Genomic DNA, 13375 nt, shown 5'->3' with positions numbered 1-13375 from the left:
ATGGAACTGTAAAGAGCTTTCAAAAAATGTAAGAATGTACACAAACATTGAGGAGTTCCTCCCACCCACAAGGTGAAGGTTGAGCAATTCTGGAAATGTTCCTCTCCACAGTGATGTATCTGGCTCTCAGAAATATTTTCCCAGGGTCATGAAACATGTGGAGAATTGGGAGTATGCCCTATCAGTTTGCTGCTCCTCCTTCCCCTAAAGGATGCTATGTTTCAAGAGTTGGCTTGTGGTATTCTAAATGCAGCAGTGGTGTAAGGCAGTGGTCCCCAACCTTGGGCCTCCAGATGTTCTTGGACTACAACTCCCAGAAGCCTTGACCACCACCTCTGCTGGCCAGGATTTCTGGGAGTTGAAGTCCAAAAACATCTGGAGGCCCAAGGTTGGGGACCACCGGTGTAAGGGAAAGGTTACAGCAAATGCAACAAAAACAGAAGTGCAATAAGTGAGACAGAAATATTTATAAATTAAATTTATTATATATCTGTGTAGAACAAATATATTAAAAGATACTGTCACTGAAAAATCCAGCACTTATTTCTTAAAAGCAAAGAACAATTCTGAGGAAAAGTTCACATATATTTAAAATGGTATGCTAAGATAACCTTTTCATTGTTTTCTTTCTCTGTTTCTTTTTATATTTATATATTAAGCATATGTTCTACAAACATTTAGATAATATAGACATAATATCATAAAATACAGATCTCTACTCCTAATATAATTTGCATTCAGTAGCTGCACACATTCACACAGTAAAAAGAATAAAGACACAGCAATAGAATCCTTGGCTATATATTGTGCTCAATTTTCAAGATTCTTTGTTAAGGCCATTGACAAAGTGACCTGTATTTGAGCCCTGCAATACCAGTCATGCCTATATCCTCTACATACATTCATAGCAAAAAACACTGTCCAGTGTTGGGGTACAGAGAAAGAACAATGGCTTTCCTATGTTCATAGTGTTATACTCCCTCACATCACATACACCTAGCCATACTGACTCAGTTCATTGCATTCCATATCCTGCAAATATAAATCTTCCGATGGACAGCTGACATTATTGCTCACTGAAGTCTGAGTAATATATTTCTTTAATGCAAGACAGAAAGACTCTGAAACTTGATAACCCTTTACTACAATGGTGATCTGAAAAGTACACTGCATGTATGTTCCATATTTTTACTGATGTTGCACGTTAGAGATTTATGTTACAAAATGTGATAGAAGAAAACTCACTTTTCCTTTCAAGAAAGGCAAAGAATGAGAACAGCCCTTTCACACAAAAAATAAACCAAGAATGACATGTCGCATAGAAGTTGTTCTCCTGTTATAAACCAAGGACTGCACAAACAAGAGAGCAATTGCATAAAGGGGATTGATGCTAAGAGGAATCGCTCTCTTATGTATATGGGTGCATCCTGAAATCCTACATTTCTTTATTATTCAGCTGTTCTTCTTAATAATTAACATACTGGCTGAAATACTGTTGCGCAGTATAGTAAATTCCACTAGAGTAGTCCCATTGGATCCCTGAGGATCTGGAGTCAATTCCTTCATAAATTCCATTGATTCAAAAGGGCCCACTCTACTTGCGGTGCATTTTAGTGTAGTATGTCACAACTAGAGTAGGCCTGTTTAAATCAGTGCAATTTAGGAGGAGTTGCCTCATCAAATCCCCACTGATTCAATGGGTCTACTTTAGTGTAACTTCATATGCTAAGCAACAGGATTTCAGCTGTTTTTTATCATTGGAGCTGAAAGACTAAAAAGGCAGCAATTATCATCTGTTGTACAGTACTTCATTATTAGGCATTTCAGGTAGTATGTCTGATACTGATATTTTTAACATTCAAAGGCAGAACAATTTGTAACAGTACTGCAGTGTAACAGCATCGGAAAAGTAGCTATTCACAAGTTTTACTGTACTGTATATACTATTGAAAGGCAATGCTCAAAGCAGTTGTGAAATGTGCATAAAATGGGACAAAATACCTCGTCTTACCTTGTACCAGTGGTACCTCAATTTACAAACTTAATCTGTATTGGAACGGCGTTCATAAGTCGAAAAGTTCATAAGTCGAGGCAAACTTTTCCACAAGAAAGCATTGAAAACCATTTAATCCGTACCTCCTGTTTTTCGCTCATATGTTGAGGCGCTGTTCGTAGGTAGAGGCATTAGTTCCCATAGGAACTAATGCAAAGCCGGTTAATCCGTACTCTACCACTAGGGGGAGTTTTTATTTTTTTCTTCTTTTGACCTAAGATGAACTTAGGTCAAAAAAAGGGCAGGAAAGGTTTTTTTTGTTCGTAAGTTCCGTTCGTAAGTTCCGTTTGCAAATCGAAGCAACTTTTTGCAAACGGAGCCATTCGTAACAAGTGGAGACGTCTGTAAGTCGAGGTACCACTGTATTCTAATAATCACACTAACAATATTGATTTTAAATTAAAACATGCTCACTTTTCAGTAAGCCACTCTGAGATACTTGGAATATAACTGTTTCGTGCTATGCTTCTCATTGTTTTATTTGTCTTTCTATGTTCTGGAACAACTCTATGTGCATCTGCTACACACAGACACAAACAAGAGGATTTTTGCACAAATCGGAACTGTAAAGTAGTAAGATGGCAGAAGTCTAGTATTTTTAAAGCAGCACACTGCTGTAAATTTGCACATGAGTAAGCCTACCAGCTTGCTGTTTAAAAGCAGCATATTTAATTGACTACCCATACTGTTCAAAAGAAGGGGAACAACATTCCTTCTAATGCTTGCCCAAGTTTTTTTCAGGTGAATTGTAGAACTTTGTACTACTTAAATACATTATTAATTTTATCAGGGGAAAAAAATTCTGAAAATGGAGAACTAATTAATGACACTGCTAAATCCCTGCTTCTTGCTCCAAAGCCAGATCTATAAAAACAACTTGTTCAGGCTACCCCCATGAATCCTTTTTGGCTCCTTAATGATGATTTCACAGGACCCTCATTACAGGCAAGCTGCTGCTGCTACCACCATTATCAGTAGCCATCAACCACTTTCCGCAGACAGACTTGGTCTCTAATAGTTCTCATTGCTATTCCTAAAATAAACAGGTCTCTATCCACATTCATTTACATTCTGGTTGTAACTTAAATTGTTGTACTGGGAAACAATTGACTCACAAAAGGCAAACTACTGCTATCTACACTAGCCAGCCTAACACAAATGAACTCATTGTTTTGAATTAAGATTGAGTACCCAAATTAAGGTGGGGAAAAGGTAACTATGAAGTATTTAACAATAAGTACCATTTTAGGAATTTAACAGGAATATGAGCCAAAGGATGCGTTGAATTCATTACCCTGTTTCTACTATAGGAAAGGGTTTTTTTAAAAAAAATAAATACCGTATTTGCCAGCATACAAGGCGACCGGCCATATAAGACGATCCCCCCTACAGAAGAGGCTGGGCGGGCGGTGGCAGGAGGAGGAGGAAAAGGGAAATGGGCGGGTGGCAGGCGAGCGAGCGCACTGGCTCAGCAGTGAGAGGGCGAGGAAGAGGGCAAGAGGCTGAGCGGGCGGCGGCAGGAGGAGGAGGAGGAAAAGGGAAACAGGCGGGTGAGCGAGCGCACTGGCTCAGCAGTGAGAGGGCGAGGAAGAGGGCAAGAGGCTGAGCGGGCGGCAGGAGGAGGAGGAAAAGGGAGGTGGGCGATCGAGTGTGCAGCTGGCTCAGCAGCACGGGGCGGTGGGCAGCCTGGCGGTGGGCTCTGGCCACTCAAGCATGGCAGGCTGTGCTTCGCTCCCTCCCTCCAGACTGCCTGCCTGCCTGCCTGCCCGCTTGCCTTCCTCCCTGGCCAGTGCGGCCCCGCGTCACTCAACGGCTGCAGCGACAGCAGCGGCGGCTCCTTCCTGGCCCAAATGAAGTGCACCCGGCGTACAAGATGACCCCCCCACTTGGAGGCATGTTTTTGGGCCCAAAAAGTCATCTTGTACGCTGGCAAATACGGTAAATAAATACATGGTTGATTGCACTAGACTTGTAAATCAGAATAAAAGTAATTCATGCACTAAAGCTAATATCCTACTGAGCTTCTGCTAAGTGAGCTTCTGCTAAGTGAGCTTCGTCTTGCCAGTATATTAGCATGAGACAGCACAGCTTGAACAACCATTGCAAGAAGACACTTTTTGAAAAAGCCTGAAGGTCACTGCTTGTGCAACTAGAACTCTTACACAAGTAGCATTATTCTATGTTACTATGTTTGCAAGACTCTCTGCTCAAGGGAAGTGCAATAAGATAATGGCCTAACTACCATATTAAAATGATGTTTATATGTATTATAATTCTATACTGCCTGAACAGAACACTTACATTGTCCCTAGCAAACACAGAGGGTTATTACTGTATGAAGGCTGTACCTAAAAAGTAGCAGCTATAATGCCAAATATTCCTTTGATAGGGAATTACTTAATGAACAGAATCTGTAATTATTTGGAAAACTTAATATAACAAAATACATGGAACACAAGGCCTCATTTTCATACAGAAAAACTGTGTGTGTAATTTCTTAGCAAGTTTTGTTTTTAACAAAAGATAGAAGGCCATTTAGAATAATATATGTCAGAAGTCCTCTAAAGATACAAAGATTCTAGGGAGTATTTTTCTCTACTACAGCTCTGTCTTATCTGGCTGGGTGGAAGTAGAACTAATGCTTGCTTCTCCCCCATGGTTCTTGTCTCCAGGCTTAAAAGCCAGTGAAGCTGAATTTATGCAATATCGTTTGCCAGTTGGGCGAGGTCCATCATCAAAAATATGTCCAAGATGAGCACCACACTGAAATAAAAGAGCAAATATTTTATTTTTAAAGGTTTTTCAGGAAACAAAAACATTATGTTCAACAAAATAGGCTGTTCACACTTAATAAACTTCATTTTGTTTGCTTCTAAGTGGGTTAAATTTAATTAGGAGATGTAGTAGACTTTGAGTTTCAGTTACAGACTAACATCAGTGTTTACTGTATACAAACGTTTTCCAAAATGGCATTCAATAACTTTTTCCATTGACAAAGGATGATACAGATGTATTTGATGCCAACTGCCAGAGCAGAATTAGGACAAATTACCTTCTGAGACTAAGGTTTCCAAATTCTCCAGCTATCATGGCCCATGGCCAAGTAGGTTGGGAATTTTTAATGCTATAATTCAAAGAAGTAACTTTCCAAGCTCTGCATGACAGCCAGTCTTTACCAGTGCACGTACCATAGGTAAAGGTTCCCCTTGACATTTTAGTCAGTCGTGTTTGACTCTAGGGGGCAGTGCTCATCCCCTTTTCCAAGCCGTAGAGCCAGCATTTGTCCGAAGACAGTTTCCATTGTCATGTGGCCAGCGCAACTTAGACTCGGAACGCTGTTTACCTTCCCACCGAGATGGTACATATTTATCTACTTGCATTTACATGCTTTCAAACTGCTAGATTGGCGAGGAGCTGGGACAAAGCGACAGGAGGTCACTCCGTCGCGTGGATTCGATCTTACAACTGCTGGTCTTCTGACCCTGCAGCACACAAAGGCTTCTGTGGTTTAGCCCGCAGTGCCACCACGTCCCTCTGTGCCACCACGTCCCTCCGTACCACAGAGCCACACAAAAGCAAGGTCTCTAAAATGCAGGTCCCCCCTTGTTCTTTTTTGTCCTCTATAAATGCAAGAACTTCTAAAAGAAAAGTCAACATACAACAGAGCAGATCTATTCTAGACCAGTACCACACCCAGAATTATCTCAGGAAATAATATTGTTACTGCATATATTCCAAAACAGATGTGTCGTTACTGGAACTAGGAATGAAGGACTACTTTTGAAGGTTTGTTAGCTTCTCCACAGGATTCACTCAAGCCTCAGGACGGCATTTGGTAAAATTCCAGAAGTCTTCAAAGGCTCTTTGTGGAGTGATCCTACAGAGAACCTGATAGATAAATGTGTTGGTCTTTTGAGACAATATGATTCATTATGAGAAAACAGCTATCTTAGCTGCTTAAAATGACTTTGTACAGACTATTTCCCAAAGAAAAAGATTATACATAACACATCTTATATGAAGTTTTAAGTTATGAAACTTCCCTTATTATCAAATACGTTACCATCAACAAACATTCCAACAGAAGAGTCATATACATTTATCACCAGAATCACCACACCTATCTGGGGAGAGACTTTTGATTTTTCTTCAGAATGGTATCTATGTCCTTCAGAGACAGAAGTTGAAATCCTCTTGCTTAGTGTAGTAAGTCAGAGTAGAGTAGGCTCACCAGCTCAGTGGCAATACCCTTGATACCCCAATGAACACTGGTAAGACTGATGTGGTCATCTGATTCTCAGTGGAATCCTTTTAGGGATACATGTCAGCGATGATGGATCACCTCAGGCTCAAACTACCAAGGGAGGTTATAAAGTTGTATAGTGCTCTGAGGTAGTTGTTTGAGTGTCATGCCTTTGACCTTGACAAGTCAACTCCTAAGTTTCAGTGATTCACATGGGCCTATTCTAGTGTGACTTACTATGTTATGCATCAGGATTTCAGCCAGAGTAAGCTAACTTACATAATTATCAAATGTGCATGGTAGCAGTAGATCCTGAGCTACAATGCACAGAAATCAATCTTCTTAAATTTCAGTATGCATCTCCAACACATCTGCTCAGTCAGGGAAGCACACAGAGAAAGTCTCAAAAAACTTCCTACTAGTCAGACCATGTGTGGCGGTTTGTTTGTTTTTTATAATCATTCATGCCTGCAGAACAATGAAGTTCACCACTGTGGTGGAGACGCCATGACCACAGTTGAGGGGAAAAATCTTTTTCTTTTCTTTTCTTTTCTTTTCTTTTTTTCTTTTTTGGATTATAATTTCCATAATTTCCTAGCCAAGGAACGGACATATGCCTAGGGATTCTGGGACTTGTGAATTTTAAAAAGGGAACCTTTTTTCAGCTTTTAGGAGCCACATGGCACAGTGGTTAAACTGCTGTACTGTAGCTCAAACTGTGCTGATGATCTGGAGATCAATCCCAGGTAGCCGGCTCAAGATTGACTCAGGCTTCCATCTTTCTGAGATCGGTAAATTAAGTACACAGTTTGCTGTGGGAGAGGGCAATGTGTAGCATAATTAACTTGTAAACCGCCCAGAGTGCTTGAAGCGCTATGGGACGGTATATGAGCAGCACACATTTTTTTTTGGCCATGAATTCACAAAGTCACAATCCTAGTTTATCTTTATTTGTATTTATGGAGGTTTGTGTGTGTGTGTGTGTGTGTGTGTGAGAGAGAGAGAGAGAGAGAGAGAGAGGGAGGGAGAGGGAGGTGTGTGGAAAGAGAGAGAATGTGTATGCATTCTCTCTGGGTGAGAGAATACAGGGGTGCCTCGCTGAACGAGCGCCCCGTTTAACGATGAATCCGCATAGCGATGGAGTATTTGCGATCGCAAAAGCGATCACATTGCGATGTTTTAAATGGGGGGAAAATCGCTTTGCGATCATCATGGGGAAGCACTTCCCCACGATCATCCCAAAGGCCCCACCGAAAGAGAGCCCCGAAGCACAGCTGATGGGCGGGGGTTTGCAAAGATTGCGGGGAAGCCAGCTTCGCAACACCCCCCCTGCTGACTTCGGTGCTCTCTCTCTCTCTCTCCCCCCCCCCTTGCAACTCCAGCCTGGGCAGGGAGACTGAGGCACTGCACCGCCACCCTGGCCATAGCAGCGCGGTGCCTCAGTCTCCCTGCCCAGGCTGGACCTGCAAGGGGGGAGAGAGGGGGGGTTTGCAAAGCTGGCTTACCTGCGATCTTTGCAAAAACCCTGCGCATCAGCTGTGCTTCGGACAGACTCTGAGAGAGCCAGCCTGAAGCACAGCTGATGGGCGGGGGGTTTGCAAAGATCGCGGGGAAGCCAGCTTTGCAAACCCCACGCCTACTTCGGCGCTCTCTCTCTCTCTCCCCTTGCAGGTCCAGCCCGGGCAGGGAGACTGAGGCACCGCGCCGCCACCCTGGCCGTGGCAGTGCGGTGCCTCAGGCTGGACCTGCAAGGGGAGGGGGGGGAGAGCGGGGTTTGCAAAGCTGGCTTCTCTGCGATCTTTGCAAACCCATTGCACATCAGCTGTGCTTCGGGCAGGCTCTGAGAGAGCCAGCCCGAAGCACAGCTGATGGACGGGGGGTTTGCAAAGATCGCAGGGAAGCTAGCTTCGCAAACCCCCGCCAACTTCAGCGCGCTCTCTCTCCCCCCACTTGCAACTCCAGCCTGGGCAGGGAGACCCTGGCCTCAGTCTCCCTGCCCAGGCTGGACCTGCAAGGGTCGAGAGAGAGAGAGAGCCGAACAGCTGATCGGCGGTTCCAAAATGGCCACCCGCTATGTTACCTTCGCTTTAGAGGCACCGAAAATGGCAGCCAGATGGAGGATTTTCGCTTAAAGGTGAGTTTTTCCCCCTTAGGAATGCATTAAACGTGTTTTAATGCGTTCTTATGGGTTTTTTTGCCCCGTATAACGACGAATCCGTATAGAGATTATTTTTTCGGAACCGATTATCATCGCTATGCGGGGCACCACTGTATTATTTTTGCACTAATATTAAATAAAAGATTTCTTTTAAAAAGACTACCCTTTGAAAGAAGCTGCAGACCAAATGAAGTAAACTTGGCAGCGAATTTTGGCCAAGCTAAGAAAGAAGTAAGGACCCAAAACTTTTGGACAGACTTGTAATATCTTTTAATATGAAGTTCTGTTGTTGTTTCTGTTGTTGTTTTCTTTGTAACCCAAAAATGCTACATCTTTTTAAAGCACATTAGATGACACCCAAGGAATCTAGAGAATTGTGTAGACACACTGGGAAAGAATTTGGCTAATCAAACACGTACATTCTGAGATTATGAATACTTGTTAATGCTTCTATGACATAGAGCAACAACTCTTGGATCTACAGCATAGCAAATTCACGGAAGATGGTTCCCAGGTGTTGTTAATCTCCATCACTTTCCCTTGAGGGGCTTTGAACTCCAGTAGCAGATGCTGCTGCGAGGTATGAATCAAATACTGAAGATCCCACATGATGATTGATAAGTAGGTTGCACCACAAATCCAGGACATTTCTGGAATGACATACTAATTACATGTCCATCTTCATGTGTGTTTGTATGCCATTTCAATAAATTCCCTGGATTTACAGTACAAATAACAGTACTGCAAACTGGTGGCTTCAGTTTGTCATTCCAGCATTTCCTTGTAGAAAACCAACAACTAAAACATATTCAGGTGATGTTATATAGTAAAATGGTTGAACCATAACTGGAGTACTAGCAATATAGTTTTACTGCTTTCTCTTTAAAAAACAAAACAGAAAACACCTCTATATAGTGCCAGCTCTGTTTGTTTCAGTGAAGTCTGATGAATCCAGAAGCATAATATTTTTAGTACCTCACAATTTTATATCCAATGCATTTCTAGTCTATGCATAAGAATTTCCATACTGGAATTCTCCCAAACTTTGGCAGGATCATTGAAGGTCCATTTTGCGAATGCTGAAATCTGCTATGCAAAGTGAAAGCAGGTAGCCACTACCTGCAAAGTGGAGGTAATGTGTCAGTTGACAAGATTTAGAGTTCCAGTGGCGATTCATACAAGTACAGAAAGTTTTTAGGGTTTTTAGGGTCTCTACTCATGTGAATTGTTGTCAGGAGGTTTCATGGATAATATAGCAAGCTCAAATATTATTTTATCTAACATTACTTTCTTTAAACAGCTGCAGCTCTAGGAATTTTTCATGTGGGGGATTTCATTTTCTTCAAAATTGATCTTAGATTTTAAATAATCTGTAGTCTTTATGATAGTCAAGAATATATACAGTATTTTGCGACCCTTTGGAATAAACTGAAGCACTAACATTCATAATAGTGTCACTGCTTTGTTCACAAAACTGTGGCATGCTGAGGACAAGGAGTGAGTTTTCTGGTAGAATGTTCAGAACATGATAAAAGTGCTTGTGTGAATATTCCCCCAGGTGCTTAGCACATACCTCAGTCCACATTTACTATGCCATTACAAAGCTGCCAGATGTGAGTTGTACATTGCAAGATTACTCCAACACGTTCTGAATCTTCACTCTACATTCTCAATAGACCAGTTTGATCAGATAAATCCGCTCCCTTTATTTTACTGTTTAATTACCACTGAATTTTACTGTAAGTTACTGTTTGTTTGTGCTGAAATTGTTTCAAGGCTGCTTTACCATAAAATATATGATCACATACCCCAGAAGCAAACAAAAATATAATTTAAACTGTGCATCAATGCAGATATGATTTCAAGTCTGTGTACAAATACAACTGCAATTTGTTTCCAGAGCAGTCTAGGGTTACTTCATTCTCTAAACCCAGCCACCAATGGTAAGTTCTTCCACCATGAATAATTAATTGAAAATGCTCGCACAATATGTGACACACAAACGCAGACAAAAACATGGGACCCTAGGCTGTTCAGCATCCTTTATGCCAATTTTCCACTAGATTCCCACTGAGAGGTCTTTAAAAACGATAAGAAGTTCAGACTTAAGTTCTGATTGAAGCTGGTGTGTCCTGAATGGAAGAAACTGGCTAAGAGTTATCCAGGCATTCCTCCTAACTGCCAGGTCAGCAGCCCCTATTCTCTGATAAGTTAAGACTGAGCCATCAATGCCACAGAAGGCTGGTGATGACAATAGATGAAAGGAATTAGAATGAGACAGATAACGAAACACTGGCCGTGTCTGCTATGATTGTTCACTTGGTTATTTCAGCAGATGGGACTCTGAGAGGACCAAAGAGATTCCCTGGGAATAGCTACTGGGCCTCTGTCAGTCCTGCTCCCGGGCAATGCACTGTGATAGAATCAGTACACAAATAGTCAACCCAGTGTTCCCAACTATCCATCTAAACCTATTTGCATTTAGACTTAAGGGAGCAGAGTTCAGAGGTGAATCTTGAAGGGATGCCTTCCCGGAAGACAATTTCTGAGCCCTCTGATTCAAGCCATTTATGTATGCTCTGTTAAATAATGCTTAACCCAGATAACAACACAGATTTCTCATTAGCACTTTGATTTTAGCTTATACTCAGCAGCTGTCAGGCCTGTGACCCATCATGCAACCCTAATTACTATTTCGGGTAACTAAGGCTTTTGCAGATCTTTAGATGTGAGGAGAGAAACTACGGACACTGCAACGATTTCTGCAACCTTTAACATCGGGATGCCCTTTTTGTGTCTAAACTGACCTGACTGCAGCTTGTCTCAACCCTGTGCATCCCATAGGAGTAGTCATCAGTGAATGTTATTCTGTCAGAGGCAATCACATCATAGAATGAAGGCCAACCTGAAAAAGAAAAAGAAAAAAGAAAGTAACTCATGAAGATTTCTGTGTTAGACAACATTTTGAAAAGAGGAACCATAAGTGGGGTTTTCAGAGGTCCAACACACACCAAGCAATCAGTTTTAAAGTATCCACAAGGTAAAGCTGCAAGTTTTCAACTAGGAAAATATTTATTCTTTCTTGCTTTGAGAAGAGTCCTGTGTAACCTGAAAGTGTGAAAAACTACATCTGCATACTAACAAACTGCATGCAATAGGGTTCTTTTGTATTCCATCACTGAGAAAGAAAAAAAAATCTAAACATGAAATAAGAAGTGAACAAGCAAATTTCAGAATGAAACAGTTGCTCTGATTACAACTTCCATCCCACAGTCCTTTTTAAACATATTGGGAGTCTACAAAATTAACTTTTCACAAACTCTGTTGCTAACTTTGACACGGTCCAGTTTCCAATAGTCATTCACATGCTTTCTGCAGGCCCACAAACAGGACATCAAAACTCATCTTTCTCTCTCGCTCTTTTTTCTTTTTTGGTAAAACAATGGCCCTGTCAGCTGCTGGATTCTGGCAAGATTTTTCTGAGCTCTGGATAATATCAATATAACACACACCTTCCTAATACGATTGGTGCCCAATCGTATTCCTTTCATACAAAATGCTATGTATATCAAAATCTCTTCAGTCAATCTATGTAGTAAAAATGGTGTTACGATTTTGTGCCAGATTTAATATAAAACACGGTGCAAAGATATTAAAATAGTCACTATCTGCATTGGAAAAATGTAAAAATTAATAGAACACATATATTTCCAAATGTATCTGATACTATGTGACTAGCAATGGAAGGGTAGAAGAAGAGGCCACCTTCACATTATTTTGGTATGCCTCTCCCCTAGAAGTATTTTGGCAGGAAGGCCTGGTCACTGCTCAAAGAGAATGCCTCTTCCTAGCTTAACAAGAGAGAAGCTTCATATGCTATAAAAAGACAGAAGCAACCTCCAACTTCTGGAATTTATATTATGAAATGGATTGGATGCATAGAAGAGTTTCTTCCAAATGTTTGTATTATCAAACAAGCTGCAGCAGCTATTCTTTTGGTCTCTTCCAAGTTTAAATAGAAGATATTATTCCGTTACATTATCCAGTTTCTGAATGTGAAGTCTGCTAAAAATCTGTGCGTACCTATCAGATATATTTCTCCTCTATCCATCTTTAAAAAATTGAAACCCACATCTCTCCCTACTCATTTTACTACTCATTCTTCTATCACTAAGATGTAATTTATGTTAGGAAAAGCAGACAATACAACATGTAAGTGAGTTTATACTGATTCTTGTACTTTACCATATTCATCATGATGCAAGGCCACATGGGTCAAGCTAAGATTCTTTTCCATTTCTTCCTTACAGGAATCCCAACAAAAACCAATAGCAGGGTGGATAGAAATCAATACTTTTTTAAAAAATCAGATTGATTTAAATCACAATTTAAATTCAATTTTTTTTTTATTTAAATAATCAAAAAAAGACAGGTTACTTACCTGTAACCATGGTTCTTCAAGTGGACCTCTGTGAATTCACACAAAAGGGTTAAATCAGTGCCTGAGCTGGACCTCTCGGAATATTCTCAAGCTTTGGATAGAAAAGTAACAAGTTAGATTGCGCCCAATGCGCATGCTCCGCCCGCCAAAGCCTCGGTTCCATTTATCCGCCACAAGAGCCTGAGCATGTGCTAGACATAGACAGTGACTGATAGTGGGGAGGCTGGGCGGGATTGTGTGAATTCACAGAGGTCCACTTGAAGAACCATGGTTACAGGTAAGTAACCTGTCTTTCTTCAGCGTGGCCTCTGTGAATGCACACAAAAGGGTTGACTAGCACGCTCACTTACCGGGAGGAGGGCGGTCACTGAAGTACAGATGTCAACACTGCTCTCCTGAAACTTGTCTCTCCCTTAGCCCTCAGGTCTAGTCTATAGTGAGTGATGAAGGTGGAGACGTTAGATCAGGTAGCAGTCCTGC

General features: G+C 41.4%; 1 protein-coding gene across 5 annotated transcripts in view; it reads right to left on the bottom strand.

Moving 5' to 3' along the window:
- Positions 1-3954: 3954 nt before the first annotated feature.
- Positions 3955-13375, bottom strand: part of MSRB3 (methionine sulfoxide reductase B3) — a 95120-nt gene continuing 85699 nt past the window's right edge. For all 5 annotated transcript variants that reach the window (XM_078376898.1, XM_020786047.3, XM_020786046.3 and 2 more), the window contains 2 exons: positions 11262-11359; positions 3955-4816 (listed from right to left, as the gene is read on the bottom strand). In XM_078376898.1, coding sequence (XP_078233024.1) covers positions 4652-4816; positions 11262-11359 — 263 coding nt within the window. In that variant the 3' untranslated portion in view covers positions 3955-4651. The remainder of the gene's footprint in view (positions 4817-11261; positions 11360-13375) is intronic.

Source organism: Pogona vitticeps, chromosome 5 (genome assembly GCF_051106095.1).
Source record: "Pogona vitticeps strain Pit_001003342236 chromosome 5, PviZW2.1, whole genome shotgun sequence".
Lineage (NCBI taxonomy): Eukaryota > Metazoa > Chordata > Lepidosauria > Squamata > Agamidae > Pogona > Pogona vitticeps.
Note: the sequence above shows the minus strand (reverse complement) of the source record. Positions and strands in the feature narration are given on the sequence as shown.